The 24,673-nt window shown below is 34.1% G+C and overlaps 2 protein-coding genes across 6 annotated transcripts; one reads left to right on the top strand and one right to left on the bottom strand.

The window, feature by feature from the left end:
* Nucleotides 1-2,171: 2,171 nt before the first annotated feature.
* On the bottom strand, nt 2,172-5,050 carry LOC137828914 (alpha carbonic anhydrase 7). The gene is made up of 7 exons (XM_068635667.2): nt 4,766-5,050; nt 4,461-4,678; nt 3,351-3,457; nt 2,947-3,061; nt 2,669-2,833; nt 2,498-2,551; nt 2,172-2,408 (listed from the first exon to the last, which is right to left on the bottom strand). Exons 1-7 carry the CDS (start codon nt 4,863-4,865, stop codon nt 2,328-2,330), a joined length of 840 nt encoding a protein of 279 aa, XP_068491768.1. The 5' UTR covers nt 4,866-5,050; the 3' UTR covers nt 2,172-2,327.
* A 14,327-nt stretch (nt 5,051-19,377) lies between these two features.
* Nucleotides 19,378-24,459, top strand: LOC137828910 (uncharacterized). Of its 5 annotated transcripts, none has more exons than XR_011083996.2 (6): nt 19,378-19,676; nt 19,749-19,858; nt 21,059-21,379; nt 22,092-22,190; nt 23,919-23,976; nt 24,052-24,459. XR_011083996.2 is itself a non-coding variant. In XM_068635662.2 (6 exons), exons 5-6 carry the CDS (start codon nt 23,327-23,329, stop codon nt 24,365-24,367), a joined length of 966 nt encoding a protein of 321 aa, XP_068491763.2. In that variant the 5' UTR covers nt 19,378-19,676; nt 19,749-19,858; nt 21,059-21,379; nt 22,092-22,190; nt 22,685-23,326; the 3' UTR covers nt 24,368-24,459. The 5 variants fall into 5 exon arrangements, 1 of the variants encoding a protein (XP_068491763.2); XM_068635662.2 differs by having other exon boundaries at nt 22,685-23,976; XR_016523269.1 differs by having other exon boundaries at nt 19,412-19,676; nt 19,749-19,854; nt 24,052-24,305.
* The last annotated feature ends 214 nt before the right edge of the window (nt 24,460-24,673 follow it).

The following is a 24,673-nucleotide window of genomic DNA, read 5'->3' as shown; positions in this document are numbered from 1 at the left end:
CTCCTTCTACTCCTTCTTCTTCTTACTTGTTGACTTTGAAACATTCACAATCAGCCCATCATCGTCTGTTGTAGGCTTTTGAGTTTTTGTAACTCTTTATTTTTTATTGAGTTGTGCACCTCCTCTAAGTAATGGTTTGTTCCTTACCGAACAACAAAATGTTCTTGAAATTCTTAAACACCTTCAGCAAGGCGTTAAGAAGCAGTAAAGTCTCTTGCAACTTCACTTTTATGTTCTCTAGATCATCCAAATTCTTGTTGAAATTTGTTCGCTTCTCCACCATTGTTCTTGGCAAACAAAATTTGTTTGCCAAAAACTTAGTCATATACAATTACTCAAGTTTCATTTACATCGATACATTAATCATCTCCTTAGCAACTTCCCTTAATGCCTTATCACCAAGACACAAAATTATTGTGTTCCTAACTTTGTTGATCATGTCGTCAATTTTTTTCTTCTAAGACATATAAACACTAAAAATGTGTCTCACCCCTTAGAAAAAATAAATTTCTCTATATATAGAAGTTAACAAAAAAACGTCAAGAGACTTAAGCCTAAACATTCCATACAAGCATTAAAAGATAACAAATGAAACGGTTTATCCAAACTTAACATTATTGGACATTGACAATATTTTTTTATATTCTTCTTCATATGATCATGATTTAAAGTCAATTACCATATAGGCAATTGAAGTGGTTGTTGCTTTGGAGACTTTTCATGAAGCAATGTGAAAATTTGTAAAGAATAGTTCAACAAAAAAAATATCATCAAAGATTCCTAGACCGTGCAAATACATATTATTTGTGTTGCTATACGCCAACTAAGATTTGAAGTATCTTATGGTGATGTTTGCATCCAGGTATGAGGCACCACATTGTCCACATGTTGAAAGTTAGTTAGGTGTGCATTTCCTATAAGTAGGAAATTGTAACATTACTTATAGTATGAGTTCAGTTAGTTAAAAAGTTGTTACAACTATTAATTAAGTGATAGCTGGAATTTAGTGAAAGAAAAAAAGTTGTAATCTTTATATTGATAATGAATTCTAACTTACATATATAAATTGAAGCTACTTAACACTTTAATCTCTTGAGATAATCTTCTAGTGATTTTTTGTATTATATCAATTATCGGTTTATCATTGTTTAATAGACTATCTTCCAATAAATTTATTATATTTAACTTGGAGTTATGTTAGGTTCATTGAACTATTGTAAATCCGTTCAATCATTAAATTGAATTCAGTATTTAGTAGTGCAAAATGTATAAACAAGTATGGTTTATTTAGTGCAGCTTTGCGTTCAAACATTTTCGTTAAAAACATGATGGCATTTTTGTAATTAAGTTCATTTACAAGTGCATTTATTAGTAAAGTCGCACTTGTAAATCAAGCATTTGGATTTACAAGAACAGCTTTACTAATAGCCGCCTTCTTAAAACCTTTTTAACCCTAATTCAAAAATGTGCCACTTACGTTTTGATACTCTCATTTCTCTCGCACTTCGTTTCTCTTATGTGCTTCCTCCATTAACTGTGCTTTCTCTTTTCTTCCTCTCTTTTTTGCATTGTCTCCGTGCCATCAGTAAGCATTGTCTTCCTCTTTTCTTCTTCACCATTGATTTTTGTATGTTTTGCGTTTCTCTTATGTTTTTGTCTTATGTCCTTGCTAAAGTCATGCTTCATTGGGAAGGTTTTTGTTTGTTTTCTGTTGTGCCTTCCTCGTCGCTATTGTTGCCTTGCTCCGTCATATATTTGTGTTTCATTGGGGAATTTTTATTTGCGTTTTTTGGACTTTCATGGGATGAAATACGAAGAGATAAGATATGGATGCACCAAAAGATCAAAAGAAATGCTAAAATAATGACCACGTTCTTCAGAAAAGATCAAAGTTGAGAACTTTGATTTGAAACGCAATCAACAGCAAAAAAAAAAAAAAAAACCCTAAACGCCTCTCGTAAATGCGATTTATAAATGCGGCTATTTACATAGCCGCATTTATAAATCGCATTTACGAATGCAGCTATATAGTCGCCTTCCTATCTCTTTGATTTACAAATGCGTGTTCATCAAATGCGGTTATATAGACATCCTTATAAATGTAAAATAGCCGCACTTGTTTTGCTTTTCTACACAAATAAATACATATACGCACTATAAAATTCTTGTGGTAAAAAATAAGCAATCAGTAAATAAATAATTAAATAAGTATATAGCTGTCTTTAATATATATAATTGCATAAGCACTACCAAAAATAAATTATTACAAGAAAAACCGCATGAGTAAAGAATTTTCAATTGAGAGACAAAAAAATAATGTGATAAATTTATTCCTTGCGTTTTGGTCCATAAAGTTGTATCCCTCGTTTATTCAGGGCTTGTCTAGGTCTCGAATTCAGCTCTGCATGCTGCATAGAGTGAATCACACAAAGGTAAACACTTTTTGCTTTAATTTTAATTTTGATTTTGATCATTAGTGCAGTAAATGAATACTTACATCGTGGACAGCCTCTCTAAGTAAATTCACTTGTGCCCTCGACACAGTTTTTATCTGATGAACATCAAGGTTTAAAGGTTTAATTAAAGAGGTAATTACGATGATTCATTAAATAATTTTGACTTGTGAAAAAAAAGAAGAAAATGTGCCTTTGAAATAATTGAACTCTACCTTTTTATTGATAGTCCAAATGACACCTTCAGTGCAAGGAGGGACAGTGAGGGAGCCAATGTACCTGTAGTACTTCTTCCCACCCAACTTTATTTCTGAGGGATCAAACACCCCAATTTTCTTTTCTACTTCATTCTCACCCATGCTTTTTATAATCTCTGACAACTGAAATATTTTCACAGATACTTCTTATTATGATTCAGGAAAATAAATTCATTTATTATTCCTATTTAGATTTTAATTAACTCGATTAACTGTAGCTGACTTAAACAACTCACCTTGCTGAGAATAGGATCGGGTCGACCAATCTTGAACAGAATTCCAACAACAGCAATCTTTGTTTTTCCATTTTTGCTTTTGCTTTCATGAACCATGTGGAGCTCCAAATCATACCTAATATTGCAGGTTTTTGAAAGAAAAATTTCAACAAATTAAATAAGAAAAAAAACACTTAGGTTTAATATAAAATACTGAAAGTTGACTTTAATCAAGAGGGGAAATTCTATAGTTTTAAGTGAAAAAACAGCCCAACAATCCATAAAATAATATGAGCAAGAAGAGTTATTGTATATTAATATATGATATATATATATATATGAATGTAATACTTTATATTATAATTAAAAGTATCACCACCATACGAAAAACAGTATAAAGACAATGATTTTGAAGCAAGACAAACCTCCTTCCATTGATGGTATGTTCGGAAGGTGAGTGCCAATGGCACTGATGCAGAAAAAAATCCGTGGCGTTGATGTTTATTGATCCAGCATCTTCTCCCCATTTCAGCTGCAACCGTTACGTAAATTATAAACTAAAATATTTCATATTTTAATCAAAGTTTAAGTGACCAACCAAATTTAAATAACATGGATATATCAAATATCTTATTAGGTAGCTATGAGGCGAAGGACAGTTAGTTTCTTATACATGTTGAGCTGTATACAATTCAGAAAACCTATACTCAATAACAAAAAATATTATTTTATCTTTTATCAAATTTAGGACAGCTTAAATAAATAAGTAATTAACAACCCATGAGTATACAAATCACATTTGGTTCTGTTATTTTATGCAAATCGTTCATAGCCACGTACGTTAATTTAATTGACCTAAATTAATGTTTGAAGGCATGTGTGCAAGACAGATAAGAAAACATTGTCAAGATGCGGGAAGTACGAGATTCTTTTTTTTCAACAATAATTCTACATTTCCTATACTTTTGTTTTTCTAATTATTAAATAAAAATATGTGTGTTACCTGTATTTTTATTATTTATCGGATTAAATTAAATAAAAATATGATTCTGAATTAAATTTGTCGGATTTATCTATTTTCTCATCCTAATATGAGTAAGAGAGATATAACAGACAGTTTTTTTTTTCTTTGTCTTCTTCATTATGTTTTCTTATATAAAGTTTTCTCTTTTATCATTACATTCTCATTCTTCTTTCTGTGTTTTTATTTGTCTGCTTACACCCAAACAAACAAAGAAAAAAAAGTGAGAAATGTAATAAAAAAAGAGAAACAAAAGAAAAAGTTGATGTAAGAAAAAAGGAACAATTATAGCCTTTCGAAATTGTTAACCTAATGTTTTTGTACATCTAAGTATCTATCATGAACCATGAGAATGCATTCATCCGTTTTCAGCATTTTCAGATGAGAGGAGAACCAACACCAATTCCAGAAAACTGTTACAAAAAAGTTGTTTGATTCTTTCTTTTTTTTAATTTAAAACAGAAAATAAAGTTAGAATATATATGTTTGAAGCATGTTTTTGTTGATTGGTTACCTCAATATCATGGCCTCTGTTCTTGACAGTGGCATTCTGGGGCTTATAGTGCTTCTTTAGCTCCCCCAACTTTGGCACCACTTTCACCCTGTGGCTTGATAAATCGATTGGAGACTGCATTTTCCCACTTTTACATGTTTCCCATTCCTTCTTCAGTTCTCCCCAGCGTGAGGGACCCTTCTCACTCCCTTTTAAGTAATCAAACTCACTCTCATCCTCTGCAAAACATCATATAAATCTTCATCAACACATCAAAATGATGCATGAATCAAAAGAAAGAAAACTCAAACACTTGTTCCACTTACCAACTTCCTGTGCACTAATCCATGGTGTTGAATGGAGTACGATGATTGCAAGTATTATCAGATTTGGAAGAAAAACTCTGCACCTGCTTTGATGATTCATGTTAATGAAGATTGAGATTTCCAAAGTTCAAAGCTCAAGAAGATGAAAAAGGCTGATTCTCATAAATATGTAATTGAAGGACATTAGGGCATACTATATATACACTTTGGCAGGCATTAAAATGTTTAAGGTTTGGTGAGAGAAAGCGAAACTTTCTAAGTCAAACACATCAAATTTCCGTTTTCAAGTCTAATTTTTCTTCACTTTTATATTTAACTACCATAATTTTTCAAAAAAAATTCACATTTTACTATTATATTTTTTATTGTATATAGTTTACCAATCCATATAATATTTAACAACATATACTCATGTCAAGAAAATATTTTTAAAAAATCAAACATCATTATCTTATACTCATTTATATAAAACATATTGTCCTTCTGATATGGTTTCATATTCTTTAAAAAAAAATTTACCGATGTACATATTGATAAAATGTTTGAAAATAAAAAAAAATGTGAAAAGAAAAAGCTTAAAAAGTAAATTCGTGAAATTATAATAAGAGAGTGGTTAAATATATGATTTTTTATTGTTTCCCTTTCTCCTATTTGAAATGTGAACTCAGAATCTTTTGCACGCACAAGCAAACGTCTGAATCCAACAAAGAGTTGTTGTCCATTTTATATCATTAATCCTGGGGAAAAATGAAACATAAGTAAACGCTATATAACAAATTCAATTCCATGTTTTCTTCCTTTTTCTTTTGGAACACATCTAACATTTAACACACAACAAAATATATAGGCTGATTAAAAAAAAAAACAATGTAACATTATTTATCTCCATACTGTCTAGTTGATAAAGCATTGAATATATGCTCTATTTCTTTTTAATATAGGAAATAATTATATAGAAATAAAATCATTTTGTCTAGGTTAATGTGATACTTGCTCTAGATCATATACAACAGATGATCCATCTAAGTATTCGGTTATATAATTAGTCCGTCTAATGGAAGAGAACATAAGACTGTTTATTAAAGACTATCTCTAATATTAATAAAAATAAATTTTTTAATTTTATTTGTTAATATTATATAAAGACATTTCATAATATATAAGTAGGTGTAAATTTTATCTTATCTCAGTATGGTCAATTTAGACTTAAAATTCACTTTCTTAAGATAATATGAGAGTTAACTCTTTTTATCAGCAGAGAATAAATAAAATAAAATAAAATGAGATATTTCAGGGGTGTCCCAACTCTTATACAAAAAACTCAAAACAAGTTTCCTAGCACCCTACCAACTAAGGATCCAACATACACTACAATAACCAAAATTATATACCAGATCAAGATATAGAAACCCAACAAATACAATTACATCAACCCATCAAAGAGATCACACCCTCAATATAGGACATACATCCAACAACTAAACAAGATCTTTGCCAACAGGCTGAAGTGCGCCACATAACCAAGTGTCAAACTTAACAAACCGATCCTGCGAGAAGGAAACGTAAACCGGAAATAACCCACCAAAGAGATCACACCCTCAATACAGGACATAACATCCAACAACTAAGCAAGATCTTTGCAACAGACTGAAGTGCGTCAAATAACCAAGTGTCAACATTAACAAACCGATCCTGCAAGGAGGATACATAAACCAGAAATAACCTGCAAAAAGCACACAACAATTTCCCAAACTAAATAAGTAACCATAAACACCACATATCAATCTCTCAAAGCTCATACACCATAAAGATTCCAACACCAGACCGAAAAGCATAAATCAAATATACTTTCCTTTACCGCAGTCCAAGAACAAAATCATCAACCCGACCCTGCCAGGTAGAAAAAAACCAAGAAAACCTGCACTAACACACCATACCTTCCAAACCTGGACAAAAACATTAAACAAGAAACACCAAATATCAATCTTTCAAATACCTCATACAACATTGAGGTTCCAAACATCAGCCTGAGTAAGAAAAATTAGCCACACTTTCCTTTGTCGTGACCCAAGACCAAGTCTTCCTTTGTATCATAGTAAAAACCTCCACTGGGTCTACACGCTCATTCTCAAACAACCATATTCCTATGATTTCAAATTTCACTTACAATACCTACCCAAATACCCCCTCCCCAACACCTAATAATAACATGTTTCAAACCTATAGGTTTAAACATCTTAAAATGTATTTGTGCATCACAATGTAGAGACAAAGAAGACCCCAACCACTCGAGACACATTCCCCAAATTCGCATATAGGGTGTCCAAGAATTTTCCTGGATGTAGCCCCTCCAGCAGGGCATGCATGGAGACCATCGGGTGCAGGTTGGGTATGTGCAAAGTAGCTCGGTCAAACCGGACCATGAACTGTCTCAAGCCCTTTTGTCTCCCCTTGCACGACATTATGTAAGGATGTTGAGGTGGCGGCCATGGGCTTGCAATTTGCGAACCTGGCAAGGAACCTGCCACAAAACGTCTCAAATGAGTCTATCGAGTTTCTAGGCAGATAGTAGTACCATTCCAAGGCCATCCCGGCTAGAGTGGTGGGAAACAATCTGCAATGCACGTCCATGTCCATCGATAATAGTTGAGTTTGGGTCATATGGGCCTTAACATGTGCCTCGGGATCTGAGGTCCCCGAGTATTTCTCCAGATTGGGCCAACTCCATCTCTGGGGCAATTGGGCCCTCATAACCTCATCCGTGAAGGGATGAAAACTCCTTAGGTTGGTCCTCATTGTGCGATTGATCAACGGGTCAGGAAATGCCTTGAAGGGTTGATGCTCGTGCCACGACTGATGTGATTCCAATAGCCACATAGAACAAGATTCTTGACACTTTGAGGAATCACCTTGAGCTGGAAAATGTAGAGGCACTTTCTTAGAAGTTGGATCATGGTTCTAAGATCAAGAACTCACCAATAACAAGTACCAAATCCCAAACTCATTTGGATGAACCAAATATTGTCAAATTGAATCAACAAAGGAATAGAAACTAGATTAACCGAACAGAAATAAAAACAAAACAGAATATAGGTGCTGAAAATAGAAAAACCGAAAGCTAGACAACTCAAAACACAAGGCAACATGAACAATTGAAGAAGAAGAAAGGAAGGAGAAGAGAATGCTCATGAAGATGGAAGATAGGTTGGATGATCACGCCACTAGAAGTATGGATGCTCCTAGATGAGTGTGGAAGCCGCCACTTGAGGAAACCATGGTCCTTCAAGATAAGACTAGAGTAGAAGCTCAAAGCTCTCCAAATGCTCACTCCAATTTTGAGTATAGTTTCTTTAGATAAATTCAAATCTCAATTTTACAAGGAAGGCACCTCTATTTATAGCCTAAGGTGCTGAAAAATGAAAGCTAAACAATTCAAAATTCCCTCCAAAAGCCATCTAGAACCGGCGCTAATTGCCTAAGCAAGGAAGGTGTGATCCCTTCCTTCACTTTGGCACCCCCTATTCTACTCCTACACCTATCTACTAATACACCCCCCTAAAGGTCCTATTTAAAACCTAAAAGATGCTATAACAAAAGAGGTTTCTAAGGTTTCCCTCTAAGCACCTTCAACTAAAGACACTACAAAAAGAGAAAATAAATGTCCTCTAGCTCCCAAGGCTTTGAACATGCTTCTTGTAATCCTTTGAGGTGGACTTTGACCTCCATGGGCGTCCTCCATTTGTGCCTCCACCTCTTCTTGAGCTTGATGAGTGGCCTCCGTGTTCTCTTGGGCTTGATCTCCATCATACTCCCCGAGTTGGAGAGAATTCGACCACGAATTCTGGAGACCTACAGAAAAAGGAGTTAGATCGCTGACATTAAAAGTATGACTACCTAAGAATGTATCAGGCATATCTAACTCATAAGCATTGTCATTAATCCTCTTGAGGACTTGGAAAGGTCCATCCCCTCGAGGCATTAGTTTGGACTTCCTTTGAGTAGGAAAACGATCCTTCCTCAAGTGAAGCCAAACCCAATCGCCCTCATCAAACAACAATGCTTTTCTCCTTTTATTGGCAAGTTCAGCATACTTGCCAACCTTCTTCTCAATTCTCTTCTTGATGTCTTTATGCAAAGTTTTTACAAAAGAAGCCTTTTCATCCCCATCTTTGCACAAGACATCGTCAAGAAGGGGAATAGGAAGAAGATCAAGAGGTGTTAGGGGATTAAACCCATAGACCACCTCAAAAGGAGAATGGGAGGTGGTAGAATTTACTACTCGGTTATATGCAAACTCAACATGGGGTAGTAAATTCTCCCACACTCTAGGATTCCCCGAAATAAAGCATCTCAATAGTTGTCCTAAAGTTCTATTCACCACCTCGGTTTGACCATCAGTTTGTGGGTGGCAAGTGGTAGAAAATAAAAGCTTAGTTCCAAGCTTGCCCCACAAGGTCTTCCAAAAGTGACTCAAGAACTTAGGATCTCTATCGGACACTATAGACCTAGGAATCCCATGCAAGCGAACCACTTCTTGGAAGAAGAGGTTTGCAATGTGGCATGCATCATCCACTTTGTGGCAAGGAATAAAGTGAGCCATCTTTGAAAAACGATCCACTACCACAAAAATGGAGTCCTTTCCCTTTGATGTCTTGGGTAAGCCTAAGATGAAATCCATAGATATATCTACCCAAGGCATTGAAGGGATAGGAAGAGGAGTATAAAGACCATGGGGATGCATTTTAGATTTAGCTTTGCGGCAAGTTATGCATTTATCACACAAACTATGAACATGTTTATGCATATGAGGCCAAAAAAAATGTTCATGCAACACATCCAAAGTTTTAGCAACCCCAAAATGTCCCATTAAGCCCCCCTCATGAGCTTCTCTAACAAGAGATAATCTAATAGAGCATTGGGGAACACAAAGACGTTTTCCTTTAAAAAGAAAGCCATCTTGAATAAAAAAATCTTTGTGTCCTCCCTTAAGACACTCTTGATAGAGGAGAGAAAAATCAAGGTCATCATGATAAAGTTCCTTAATGTGATCAAAACCAAGATATTGAGAGGTTAAAAGATTTAGCAAGGTGTATCTTCTAGAAAGAGCATCCGCCACAATATTTATTTTGCCTTGCTTGTGTTTGATCACATAAGGAAATTGCTCAATGAATTCCACCCACTTAGCATGCCTCTTGTTAAGTTTGTTTTGGCTTTTCAAATATTTAAGAGATTCATGATCACTATGTATCACAAACTCTTTGGGAAAAAGATAGTGTTGCCAAGTAAACAAAGCCCTAACAAGTGCATATAATTCTTTATCATAGGTGGAATAGTTGAGATGACTTCCCTTCAATTTCTCACTAAAATAGGCTATGGGGTGGCCCTCTTGAAGGAGAACAGCCCCAATACCTATGCTTGAAGCATCACACTCAATCTCAAATGTCTTAGTGAAATTAGGAAGGGCCAAGATGGGAGCATTAGTCAATTTTTCTTTCAAAGTATCAAAAGCATTTTGTTGTGCTTCTCCCCAATGAAAGACCACATCCTTTTTCACTATGTCATTGAGGGGTGCGGCAATGGTACCAAAGTTTGGGACAAATCTTCTATAGAAAGAAGCAAGCCCATGAAAACTTCGGACCTCATTTAAAGATTTCGGTGTAGGCCAATTTTGAATGGCCACCACCTTGGTTTTGTCCACATGGACCCCTTTACAACTCACCACAAACCCTAGGAATTCTATATGATCAAGAGCAAACATACATTTAGCAAGGTTAGCATACAAATGTTCCTTCCTAAGGGTTTCCAAAACTTGCCTAACATGCAACCTATGGTCATTCAAAGATAAGCTATAAATGAGAATGTCATCAAAGTAAACTACAACAAACTTACCAATGAAAGGTCTAAGAACATGATGCATGAGGCGCATGAAGGTACTTGGTGCATTAGTTAAACCAAAAGGCATAACTAACCACTCATATAAACCAAAGTTGGTCTTAAAAGCCGTCTTCCATTCATCACCCGGTTTGATACGGATTTGATTGTAGCCGCTTTTAAGATCAATCTTTGAAAAGATTTTTGAACCATGTAATTCATCCAACAAATCATCTAGTCTAGGTATGGGATGCCTATACTTAATGGTTATGTTATTTATGGCCCTACAATCCGAACACATTCGCCATGTGCCATCCTTTTTTGGCACTAAGATGATAGGCATAGCACAAGGACTCATGCTATCTTGCACCCACCCTTTTTCAATCAAAGCCTCAACTTGTTGGCGAATTTCCTTGGTTTCACTTGGATTGGTCCTATATGCGGGACGATTTGGTAAAGAAGAGCCCGGTATCAAATCAATTTGGTGCTCAATCCCTCTCAAAGGTGGAAGTCCATTTGGAGGATCTTGAAACACATCTTTGAACTCTTCTACCAAATTTTCCAAGCAATGAGGACTATCAACAAGTGTTTCTATGCTAAGAGTTCTAGGGATGGCTAAAAAAAGAGGATGATGAGCCACTATTTCCCTTTCAATGTCACGCCTAGACACAAGGAGTGTAGGCTTAGAACTCTTATCTTTTTTATCTTTTTTATCTTTTTCACTCTCCCTCTTTTTCTTCATGATAACTTGGTCCTCATGGACTTCTCTTGGAGAGAGAGATTTTAAAGTAACCTTGTGACCATGGAATTCAAAAGATAATTTGTTGGTAAAGCCATCATGTAAAACTTTTCTATCAAATTGCCAAGGCCTTCCCAAAAGAACATGAGTGGCTTCCATGGGCACAACATCACATAATACCTCATCTTTGTATTTTCCAATGGAGAAATGGATGAGGACTTGTTTATTAACAATTATTTCTCCTACTTCACTAAGCCATTGTAATTTGTAGGGCTTTGTATGAGAGATAGTAGGCAAACCAAGCTTATCTACTACTCTTGTACTAGCCACATTTGCACAACTACCCCCATCCACTATCAAGGAACAAATGTTGTTTTGAATAAGACATCTTGTATGGAAAATATTTTCCCTTTGACTTTCATCAAAAGGTTGTGAAACTTGTCCAAGAAGTCTTCTCACAACTAACAAGTCCCCTTCAAGTGGACATTCGCTCTCTTCCTCACTAGATGCATGAGAATGCAATGAATGCTTTGAAGAATCCGAATCATGCTCACTAACTACAATGCCCTCATGCATGTACATACTTCGTTTTGAAGGACAATTTGCAGCAATATGACCATAACCCATACATTTAAAGCATTTAGTGTTAGATGTTCTAGTGGGAGACTTAGGTCTAGATGTTGATGGCTTAGATTCCTTGGGTTTGAAAGAAGAATCTTTGGAAGGATGTTTTGAAAAAGAAGTTTTGTTTCTCCAAGACTTGGAGTAGTATCCATTATTGGAAGCATTTTTAAAAGAGTTTTTCTTAGCAAGTTGGGCTTCCACCTTCATAGCAAGATGAACTAAAGAGTCCAATGATGAATACTCTTGTAACTCAACAATGTCTTGGATATCCTTCCTAAGACCACTCACAAACCTAGCAACCATGGCTTCTTCACTTTCTTCTAATTCAATTTTAAGCACAAGCGTCTCAAGCTCCTTATAATATTCATCCACATTTAGCGTGCCTTGTTGAAACCGTTGGAGTCTCAACATGAGGTCTTTCCTAAAATGTGGGGGCACAAACCTAGCGCGCATATGATCCTTTAAAGAGTTCCAAGAGTCCACGGGAGGACCCTTGTGATAGATAATGTCCTTTACAATTCCATGCCACCATTTCATGGCATAATCACTAAACTCTAGGGTGGCTAGCTTGAGCTTATGCTCATCTTGGATCTCATGGATCTCAAAAATTTGTTCACACTTAGCCTCCCAATCTAAATACACATTTGGATCACTAGAACCATTAAAGCAAGGTAGTTTGACCGAAGGAAGCTTGGACTTTGCATCATGGTAGAAGCCATTTCCGTAGTGAATTCTTTCCCCTTGGTGATGATGTCTTTGTCCATGGACTTGGGGTGGAGGTCTCCTTCTCCTATGCTCATCTTCACGGCCAACATCATTTGAAGAAGCTCTTGAAGATGGTCTATGAGAATGATGTCCATCATGGATAGAAGGAGATGGTCTAGATTGTTGGACCTCCATCTTTTGCATTTTTTCCTCCAACCTTCTAATTGTTCTTTGAGCTTCATGTAATTCACCAAGAATGGAAGCTTTGGAAGGAGAATTCTGCTTGTAGGATGCATCACTTGAAGATCCAGCCATTTGTAATTAAAAAAAAACAGCAAACACACAAAACAGCAAACAAGTTAAAAATTAGCAAAAAACAGTGAGCTTTGCACTTGAAACTGCCAAAGTGAATTTAAGGCTGAAAAAGATATCACTCTCAAAGAAATAATGTTCTTGCTCCAATCTGATCTTGAGGCCTTGGAATCCTCAAATGAAATATGTCAAAGCAAGCACACCAATCTTAAGAGCAAACCACCACAAAACCAAAGAAACAATAAAGACAAACAAGAAAAGGTATAAGCAAGGAAAAGGTAATTGCAAAAGGAATACTATATGTAAGACAAACTCAAAGAGTAAGAATGAAAGACAATCAAGAAAATAAAGAACTCAATGCGAAAAGTAGGCACACAAAAGAATACCTAAAGAAAAGCACTAGAGTAGATGAAGAAAACAAAAATTTAGCTACTGGAATTTTTTTTTTTTTTTTATGCAAACTGTGTTTGATATTCACTGATTTAACTGGAATGATGTAGAGCGAACTGGATTATGAAATTTATACCACAGAAACTTCAAGATGTTAACTCAAAAATGGCACTGGAATCAATTAAAAACAGTAAGCCAATTGAGAGAAATAAATTTTTTAAAATCACTGCCAGATTACCGTATTTTTTTCGGCAGGAATGTACACTTTTTTTATTTTATTTATCATTTTTTTTGTACTTCATATTTTTGAATGATTCTTTTTTCTATTCTTTTCTAACACTTTGAATATCTCAAATCCAGAATTTCAGAATTTTACAGTACGTAAATCAGTTGCAATAAGGAAAAACAGTAAGCACTTTTTTTCAGAAACAGAGGAATCCTAATAGGAATAAAAAACAGGATGATGAACTAGCAAAGACATAATAGAAAATGATGTATTGGAACTTGTATAGGTCTAGAATACAAGTATGAACTCAATTCTAAAAAGAAAATGCACAAAGGATCAACATCAATTCAGAAAATATATGACACCAAAGCAAGAAACAATCAAAATAATAAAAGTACTACTAGAAGTAATGACATATATGGAATAACATGACTAAGACACAACTTGACATGATTCAAAAATTAAAAGACACAACACAAATTGTAACAAATGAAAGGAAGCTTAAGGTAAACTCTAGGAAGGATAATGCCATTCCAAAAGAGCAACCATACTCATAAGAATTATGAGTGCCATAAACCTTTCCACAAACACTTGGAGCAAAAGAAAAACAGAAAGAATACTCAAGTAAAATTCTAAAACAGAAACTTAAATTGCAAGAAAATTAAAGAGCTCTTGAAATAAAGTGCACACCACTCAACAATTAAACAAGAATGAACCTAAGACTCATGATACCACATGATGTGATTCCAATAGCCACATAGAACAAGATTCTTGACACTTTGAGGAATCACCTTGAGCTGGAAAATGTAGAGGCACTTTCTTAGAAGTTGGATCATGGTTCTAAGATCAAGAACTCACCAATAACAAGTACCAAATCCCAAACTCATTTGGATGAACCAAATATTGTCAAATTGAATCAACAAAGGAATAGAAACTAGATTAACCGAACAGAAATAAAAACAAAACAGAATATAGGTGCTGAAAATAGAAAAACCGAAAGCTAGACAACTCAAAACACAAGGCAACATGAACAATTGAAGAAGAAGAAAGGAAGGAGAAGAGAATGCTCATGAAGATGGAAGATAGGTTGGATGATCACGCCACTAGAAGTATGGATGCTCCTAGATGAGTGTGGAAGCCGCCACTTGAGGAAACCATGGTCCTTCAAGATAAGACTAGAGTAGAAGCTCAAAGCTCTCCAAATGCTCACTCCAATTTTGAGTATAGTTTCTTTAGATAAATTCAAATCTCAATTTTACAAGGAAGGCACCTCTATTTATAGCCTAAGGTGCTGAAAAATGAAAGCTAAACAATTCAAAATTCCCTCCAAAAGCCATCTAGAACCGGCGCTAATTGCCTAAGCAAGGAAGGTGTGATCCCTTCCTTCACTTTGGCACCCCCTATTCTACTCCTACACCTATCTACTAATACACCCCCCTAAAGGTCCTATTTAAAACCTAAAAGATGCTATAACAAAAGAGGTTTCTAAGGTTTCCCTCTAAGCACCTTCAACTAAAGACACTACAAAAAGAGAAAATAAATGTCCTCTAGCTCCCAAGGCTTTGAACATGCTTCTTGTAATCCTTTGAGGTGGACTTTGACCTCCATGGGCGTCCTCCATTTGTGCCTCCACCTCTTCTTGAGCTTGATGAGTGGCCTCCATGTTCTCTTGGGCTTGATCTCCATCAACGACTCCCTTGCCCTGTTCTGCATTGTGTGGAGCTCTGTGGGGTTCCTCTCCAGGATGATTTTTTTGTGGGAGTGTGAGATATCGACCTCTCCTGTTGATTCGAGTTTTTTCGGGGGTCGTCCGGGATTCGGCGATATGCCGAGGGTTGTCGGTCACCCTGAGTGGTAGTGTTATTGTCCCTACGAGCTACCTGATCATGCAATACCAGTTATTATGCCCTGTGTTGTTCTCTTACGGATGCCAAATCTCATTTGGCTCAGGGCGTCTCTCACAATTCTAGGTAGGTCTTCCTCATTTGTTCAGGGGGGTCCCCTATCGGTTGATTTGCGTTTTCCTGCTGGATTGAGAGTCTATATCCAAATTTTGTAATGGTAAGGTTTTACCAGGTCTCACGGTGGACACCAAATGTTCCTACTGAAAATGAACTCGGGGAGGGCAAATCGGCAAGAACTTCGTGTTCCTCAAAGAATGAGCTTTCATTTGGTCTCCGATAAGAGGGGGAGGTCCATCTACAAAAGACTTTTTGATGCTTAAGTCAGTAGGAACACAAAGATGATGATAAATTCTTAACAAATAGCTAAAAGTAAGAGTATATAATAGAGTTTAATGTATCCTCTTATCGAGAGAGTCATCACCTATTTATAGGTCTTGTTAGACTCAGACCATTAAGAAAAGCATTAAATGGTTATCATGAGATATAAATGGAGTAACCTATAATTGCTAGTAACTTATAACCGATTTATTGTCTGACTTATGTGTCTTAAATATAATATTAAACGGACAGTTCTTGTCTGATTTATGTGTCTTAAATATTATATTAAATTAGCGGTTATTGGTCTGAATGTACCTTATTGTAATTGGGGTATGTACACTAACAAAAGTTTGTTGGACTGATCAGATCACCCCCTATTAAGTCAAAATCAGATCATTCATTATATAGTCAGATGTACGAATTGACAATATAAGTAGATGCAAATCTTATGAAACAATTTTATAAAATTAAGTTAGAATTATTATTATAAGAAATTCTAATTATTTGTATGTAGTTCAAATTGTTAGATTGTTAGGTAGAAGGTGGATAAAAAAAGTTGAGCCAACCTAATTTCACACTGATTTTACGTAGAATTATACATGCACTCAGTGAATGGTAGTTGTTGGATAAAGATCAGATGGCTCAAATTTTAAATGTGTATGGGTGGTCTACTCTTTGTTCTTTATGTTTTCTTCATGTTGACCAAATTTTGATCCCATAATTACTTGGTTGATAATGTAATGCGTGGAAAGAAAATTGAATTGTAGAGAAACCGAATTGGAGGTAACTTTAGTAGGTGGTGGTGTTATTTTGAAATTTGAATGTGTAGTGAAATAGTAAATAAATAATTAAAAACATTATTCTCAAGAGAAGATTGATTGTATCTCTTCATCTCGTACACGTTCGGACTCATTACGCGTTTTTTCGTTTCCCGTTAACGCGTTTATTTGTATGCATCCTGTAAAAGTTAATTTATTTATGATATATTAAGTAAACGTAGTTTATTCTTTTTCCTTTAACTACCATCATTACAATTTGGTCGGTAGAAATCAATTCAAATTCTTCTTTTAAAAGTTAAAATTGACCGAAAGTTAACGTCACTTTGTTTACTAATCAGTTTTTTAATATTAAAACACTCTCAAAATGCAAGCTATTTAAAGAATGAAAGAAAAAAATGTAATTAACAACTGAGACTAAATAGTTTCATAAATACCCACATAAATTCATAAGTTATTGGGACGCTCCAAAATGGACAGTTGCTACAATATTTTTAATAATTTCATTTTTCAATCATTTATATGTAAGAATTATATAATTTTCTTTTACTTTTTTAAATACATTTGCTTTAAAAATTTATTTTAGAAATTTTATTGCTTTCTTTTACTTTCCTGTCTTATTTAATTTATGTATTGTTATTTGTTTTTACTAGTAAATCTTGGTTAACTATTGTTTCGAAGAAAATTTTTATTTATAAAAAAATTTGTGAGCATGCAATCATATTCAATTTATAACCATTGAACACATTTTTCTCAAATATTTATTAGATTGTGTTGGTTTTTGTTGACAAAATTCACTGAAAAGACTTAGTAACACTTGTTAGATAAAAATGTTTTAAGCTTACATTTGAGTTTATTAAATTTGTGTGTTTTCTTTAAACTAAAATAATGTAGATAATTTTCTTATGACATTTTAACAAACTCAATTTAGAGACATTCGCATGTTGCCAACAAAAGTGACTTTAATAATATAATAAGCAATATTCAAAGTAAAACCATATTGGGTGATGACGAATTTGCTGATCTACTTAAGTAACTTTATATTTATTTATTTTTCTTTATTATCATCATAAGCAAGTAACTTTATATATCATATATTTTCTTAATGCCTAAAACTGGGTTGATAAGGGTTCAAAGAGAGAGAAGTTTGATTTTGCGTGCTTACTTATAAATTTTCAATTTCTGAATACTTATAAGCATGTATAAAATTGATAATTACGTCAAAATTATGAATTTTTAAACATTCTAGACTAAAATTGCAAACTTAAAATTAGTGAAAGACTTAAATTTCAATTTAGTAAAATTGAGACATGCCGTCTAATAATCATGAAAATGGTTGTACAAAAAGAATTTAATAAAATATTTGTACAGGTATGAGTTATAATTAAATATTTAGTTCTTGACTTGTTTTGTGTCTCAAAATATTGGGTTGGTAAAAGCACGAAAGAGTTGAAAGTTTGAACCGCAAGCACGCCTTGTTGAAAGAAGAATCCAAGAAATTTCTATATTAAGTTATCTACCCAACCCAACTAAGAAATTTAGCAAAATGGAATAAATAAGTTTCATTTGTTTTGTTGTTGTGAAGCATAACAAAGTATAATAATCTTTATCTAAGGAAATATATTATATATTCTCGAAGATCAGAAAGGTACATGCAAACCTGTCATCTTATAAATCTTCTGGAGATCAAATATTTTAAGGTTAACTCCAGCAAGAAGGGAGCAGCCATGACGAAACCCTAGGGATCTTTATGGCTGGAGTTGGTGGAAGAAAAAATAAGTCCATAATCAAAATTATGGGAGTGGGATTGAATTGGAACTCATAATTTTAAGTGTTTTACTTTTAGTTCTGAATCCTAAATTGTAATATAAGTGATCTAAAGTGGTTTGGTAAAAGTTCAAGATGATGGTGATCAAGTTTCTGTGTTCATTGTAGTCGTCTTGTTACTAAGATAGATCCATACAATTTCATCACATGACAAAGATAAGGTGATATGTTAGCTCACTTTTATTTTTGATAAATTTTATTAGGATTAGCTATAGAACCAATAAAACAAACAGATGTTGGAAGGGATGAAATTGAAAATAGAAGAGATAGCGGTTAATATTCTATAATAAACTTATGATACACTTTTCTTATGTTAATCAAAAACACAAAATATATTCATCTTAAAATGTATTCTGAACTCTTTTGAAATTAAATTTTGCTAAAAAGGAAATTAGGAAGTTAAGTGTTCATAGAAATATCATGAACAAATTGGTTATTTTGAGAGTTTTAGGCATCAATATTGTTCATATATATATAGATGGAGATTTCAATAGGAGTATTCTAATAAAAAAACTAATTATGAAAATATGTTATACAAGAAGTTTACAAGATACTAGCGAATTAGAAAGAATGATAACTATTATTTGCAAGAAAAACGAGTTTGATAGAAGTTATTCTTACTTCACTATCTTTATTACCAGTATTCACTAAAAAAAATATGTAAAAAATGGCGGTTTTAATATGGCGGTTATTAATAACCGCCACAAGTTTCAGTATAATACGTCATTTCATTAACCGCCTTAATTATCTTTTAAATTATGTCATTTTTAACCGTCGTAATTTTCTTTCAGAATTAAAAACTTGCTTTATTCCTATATTCACATTTTTAACTTGATTTAAAAATTCTTCAGTTTTTCACTTGAAAAATGATTTTTTTTTTGAAAACTTAAGAAAATAATTTTTTTTTAAAATTTCATTTTGAAAACAAGAGTGAACCCTAAGTCTAACACTTTCACTCTCGTCCTTCTCTCTGCCTCACACTCACATGAACCCTGCGCTGCTTCCACACGAATCGAGCACTCTGCCTCACACAAACCCTAGCGATGTCTGGCTCCCACGAACCCTAGTGCTTGTTGCTTCCACACGAACCTAGGGCTCTCTGCCTCACACGAACCCTAGCCATGCCTGCCTCACACGAACTCTGCCTCCATACGAACCCTAGCGCTCTCTGCCTCACAAAACCCTACTCTCTCTGCCTCTACACGGAACCGATTTGAAGGTAATTTGATGTTTAGGATTTGTCATGTGATTCTATTTGTGTATTTCATTATGTGTTTCATCTTTTTACTAGGTAGCTAAAGAGCAATTGAAGCAAGTTATCACAGAGGCGGCAGGGGAGAAAGAGTTTCCTGACTCGAGTTCTGATTTTCGAGCAATTAAAGCAAGTTATCACAGAGGCAGGTGAGAGAATTCTAAAACTCATTTTTTGTTCCAATCCTGCAGAAACTGCTTTTCTGTATCCAAGGGTCTTTGTTGAGTGAGGAGAATGGTCTGTTTTTTTACATGGTTCATAGGTGAAGCTTGCCCATTCACGTATGAGTAAAAGAATGACACTGCATCGTCTTGACATTGTTGAATCTAATTTGTTGAGAAAGTCATTTGGCGGTCTGCAACAACCATTTGCCCTTTCCAGGTTTCAGCCTTGAGAACAAGGCTAACTCTGTTGGGCAGGGAATTGATATCCCACTCAGGTCCATAGTTGTAAACCTAAGAATAAAAAGTAGGATTGATTGTTTAGTGGTTCTGTTTAGGTGTATTTCTGTTTCAATTAGTAGAGAAGGAGTATTTGGAGAATGGTTGATTCTGTTAGAGGGGAGTGGGGTTGGTCTTTTTCCTTTGGGAAAATGTTGAGATCATCCTGGGGGATCCATTAGTGGATGTTGAGTGAGGAGAAAATATTTTGTTGAGTTGCCACGAGATATTGTGGTTATAACTAGTGTTTTACTCTAAGATACTAGAAATCATTGTAATCATTACTCTTGGGGTAGAGTTCTCTCTATATATGTCCTCTTGTATTGATTTACGTTGAATCAGTTCAATAAAGATCTTTTTCCTCTCATAGCTAACCCTTTTCAAGTGTGGATAATTGGAGCATACAGATTCCTCTCTTGCCAGAGAGAGCTCTACTCTTTGTAAACTTGTCTTTCTTTCTCTCAATTCTGTTATTTTCATTCTTTGATTGCAGGTACCCCTAATACAATTCTGTGTTTTTCATTCTTTAAATTTTATTTTGTGAAATTATTTTATAATGTTCAGTACAGTAGTTTCCGTTTTTATGTCAAACAGATTAGTTGTGGTTTATTTTATTGGATTTTGGATGTTAAAAAGAACATGTTAAAAAGGATGTCATATACTATTGACTCCCATTATCATAAAACCAACATAGTGAACCCTTTCTATTCTATAAGGTCTGTGGATTGATGGATAAATGAATTACTCTGGCCATCAAGTATTTCCTATTGTGTCTGACATACTTTTTTATTGCACTAAAAGAAATACAATGTGAAAGTGTTGAAATGAGTATATTACTATTGGTATTTATCTTTGTTAGATGATGTTAGCAATGTGATTGATCTAACTTGATTTTTTTCTTTTTGGTAGTTGTTGAAAGACCAAAAGTTTGTGGATGAAATTTTGTCCCGTACTCCAATTAAGCGTATAGCAGAACCTGAAGAAGTGTCTTCGTTGGTGACTTTCCTTTGCTTGCCTGATGCTTCTTACATCACTGGACAGGTTATATGTGTTGATGGAGGATTAACAGTGAATGGATTTCAACCCAGCATAAGAATTACCTGAAAACACTATTTGGAACAAATGATTCTCATTTGATCACGAATAAGTGTGAGAAGTGATGTGCATTTTGGTTTTCTCTCCCTTCTAGTTGCATACCAGAATACATGGTCTTGTTCAATTCATTAGCAGGTAAGTGAAACTTTGGTCAAAGGTTCTGCTCCTTAGAGATAAATTTCTCAATAAATATTTACAGGAGAAGAAAGTATGATGGTAGAATAAATTGAGTTTCTTACGAGTTGAAATTTTAATCTATAGAAGCTTTCTTAATTAACATTTTCAAAAGTTAATTTGAATTTGTGTATAAACTTTAGTCTATATAAAAACTTAATTCATTTTGCTTGCAGTAAACAAAATTTCAACTTAGCAAATAGTAGCCGAGTTTAATTAATTCTTTCTCCGAAATTTAAAAATTCAAGTACATGTCACATGAGTAGCGGTCGGAATCATGTACTCATGGTGGTTCAGGACTATACTTATCATTGGCCATATTTGTTCCTGATCAGGGAAATTAGTCTTTGGGTACTTGGATATTAATTTCTTCAGTAATAAACCATTTTATGAATGTTGACAAATTTCATGACTAAAGGCACATTCAAGAACTGCGAATATAATTTTCATCCTCTAAGAAATAATCTAACATGATGGACACTGTATTTCAGTAGGTTAATTGGTGAAAATTTGTTATCTATGCTTGACATTGTAGTGTCTAAATATGTAAATGTGTATAACTTCTTTTGCTCCCTTGAATCCCCTTACTTTAGAAGTGGATGGTCAAATAAGATGTCATTTTATAACCCAAAAGGAAAAGATGTAATGTCAATATTTGCTCTACTATTTGTAGATAGAACAGTACAAAGCTGAAATCAAGAAACTTCAAGCATCTGAGGCAAAAATTAAAGCATTATCAGTTAATTATGCAGCTCTATTAAAAGAAAAAGAGGTACGGTCATTACTTTGTGGAATATATGTAATTAATGTACATTTAATCTGTAGATTTTTGTTTTCATTAGTTCACTTGAACTGTGCACTCAGACTCTGTTGAGCCATTTTTTTACTACATAAACTTTTCTGTTAATTGATTGGACTTATTCTGTTTAACTGGGGTATCTTCTATACGTTTTGGAGAACTATTGTTGGTTTTATGCAACTTAGGGTGTTTTAAAGTTATCGGATATAAAATGATTAATGTGCTGTCACCCAAAAGATTGAACTTTTGGGCTATGAGGCCTAGGTACATAATATGGTATGCGTATGATTTGGATACAGAGAATTTTTAGAAATTAAACACATGATATGGTCAAGATACATTAGCAATTTTGTTTGTATTTATATATATTTGACATGAATATACTATTTTTTAAGCAACATTAATATTACCAACTTCTCATTAATAGTAAATAACTGAATTTCATCGAATTTCATCTATTTTTGCAGAATACACAGTAAAGGGTTTCACATGTAACTGGTGTTGAAATAAAAGTTTGATGATGAGAAAGAGAGTGTGCCCTTTTTCTTTGCTACCATTTTAGTCTCCTTGGCAGCTTTAGACTGCAAAGCGTGCTACAAAGACATGGAATAAATATGGAAAATCCTACTAATTAAAGATATTTATCATTTTATAATATATAGATAGATGTAAATTTCACTGATTTATAAGATTCAATTTAAGTTTTAATATAATGAGAGTTATTTTATAGTCTATTCTAAAGGGTGCAAAATAAGGTGAGTCTAGTTCTTAATAAGAAATATAAGATAACAATCTTCATAATGAATATAAGATAACAAATAATATATATATATATATATGTATATATATTGGAACAGTGCACTAAATTGGAATCTGATAGAATCAATAGAACCATAGAAGTGATTATTTGCCTGTCTTCTAAACTGAGTCATTAAAGATTTTTTTTAGCTCAACTTTCATTAATAGTCTTTACTTATTCACTCGTTGATGAATGGACCATAAAGTCCACATTGGTTAGTGACTAAATTTGTTTGAACTTTTTTGTTATGTGAACTTGAGTTTGTTATTTCATTTTTTGTTATGTGAACTTATTTTTTTACTGTAATCTAATGATAACGTCTATCTTTGATGTGTCTAATGGACATTTTCCAGCTTCACATTGTCTAGATGTGATGCATATTGAGAAAAATGTTTGTGACAATGTTTTGTATACATTACTTAATGATCCTAAGTCCAAAGATAATCTCAAAGCCCGAAAGGTTCTTAAAGAAATGGGTATAAGGAAAGAGCTTTGTCCAAATGATAAAGGAAGATTTCGACCAAGTGTATTTTCATTGTCAAAAACAAAGAAAAAAACGTTTTTGCGGACGTTGAAAAATGCTAAAATGCCAGATGGATACTCAAGTAATATTGCAAGGTGTGTAGATTTAAAAGGTGGAAAGATTTTTGGACTCAAGAGTCATGATTGTCATATTCTTATGGAACAATTACTACCTATTGCCATACGTAATGTTTTACCAAACAATGTGACTGTAGTGATAGTAGAAATGTGTTCATTTTTTCGACAATTATGTGGGAAAAGTTTAAGTCAATTTGATCTTAATAAACTTGAGTCTCGCATGATTCAAACTCTTTGCCACTTGGAAATGTTATTTCCTCCTACCTTCTTTACAATCATGGTTCATTTAACATGTCACCTAGCTGGTGAGGCAAAGCTTGGAGGACCGGCACATTACCGTTGGATGTATCCCATAGAAAGGTAAATTTCCTGCGGAGCTTTGTACTTTTTTTAAGTTCAAAGTTTGATTATTCTAATTGCGAAAGAATTTTATAGGTATTTGGGGCACTTAAAATCGTATGTTCGAAACAAGGCACAACCTGAAGGTTCTATTGCTGAAGGATACCTAGCTGAAGAGGTTTTGACCTTTTGCTCTCAATATATGGAAGGGATGAAAACAAGAACTAATAGACCTTCATGTGTGGATGACTCTTTCAACACAAATATTTCAGAATTGAATACCATATTTCCACCAATTGGGGTTAAATTTTATTTATTCAGTATTAAAATTACGTCAGTTAAAAACGTCACTACTTACGTATATTATGGTGTTAGAATTTTCTTCAATCATTGTAAATTGCGACAGTTATAACTGACACTACTTACATATGAAAACCGCCACTATTTACACTATGTTTAAAGTGGCGGGTGTTGCGGCGGGTAACATAAAACCGCCACATTAAACTTTGTGGCGGCCAGTTCTATGGCGGTTTGGGAAACCGCCAAAAGTGTATATTATGGCGGTTATAAACGCCACTTTATACGGAAAAAACCGCCACAATATACACTTTTTTTTGTAGTGATTTTATCAAAATTAGTCGTTAGTGAAACTAGAATTTGATAGAAGTTATTGGCTCTACGAGAATGTATCATGAAAAGTAGAACTGGGTACAAGTAT

The sequence above is a fragment of the Phaseolus vulgaris genome, chromosome 7 (genome assembly GCF_051622355.1).
Source record: "Phaseolus vulgaris cultivar YP4 chromosome 7, ASM5162235v1, whole genome shotgun sequence".
In the NCBI taxonomy this organism is placed as follows: Eukaryota; Viridiplantae; Streptophyta; class Magnoliopsida; order Fabales; family Fabaceae; genus Phaseolus; species Phaseolus vulgaris.
The sequence above is the reverse complement of the archived record's forward strand: the minus strand, read 5'-3'. Positions and strand labels throughout refer to the sequence as shown.

Coding starts and splice junctions, on each gene's coding strand:
- LOC137828914 (XM_068635667.2), bottom strand. CDS start 4,865: ATGAATCATCAAAGCAGGTGCAGAGTTTTTCTTCCAAATCTGATAATA. Junction 2,552..2,668: donor TTTGGACTATCAATAAAAAG/GTAGAGTTCAAT, acceptor GATGTTCATCAG/ATAAAAACTGTGTCGAGGGC. Junction 2,409..2,497: donor TTAGAGAGGCTGTCCACGAT/GTAAGTATTCAT, acceptor CACTCTATGCAG/CATGCAGAGCTGAATTCGAG.
- LOC137828910 (XM_068635662.2), top strand. CDS start 23,327: ATGATAACGTCTATCTTTGATGTGTCTAATGGACATTTTCCAGCTTCA. Junction 23,977..24,051: donor TGGATGTATCCCATAGAAAG/GTAAATTTCCTG, acceptor AGAATTTTATAG/GTATTTGGGGCACTTAAAAT.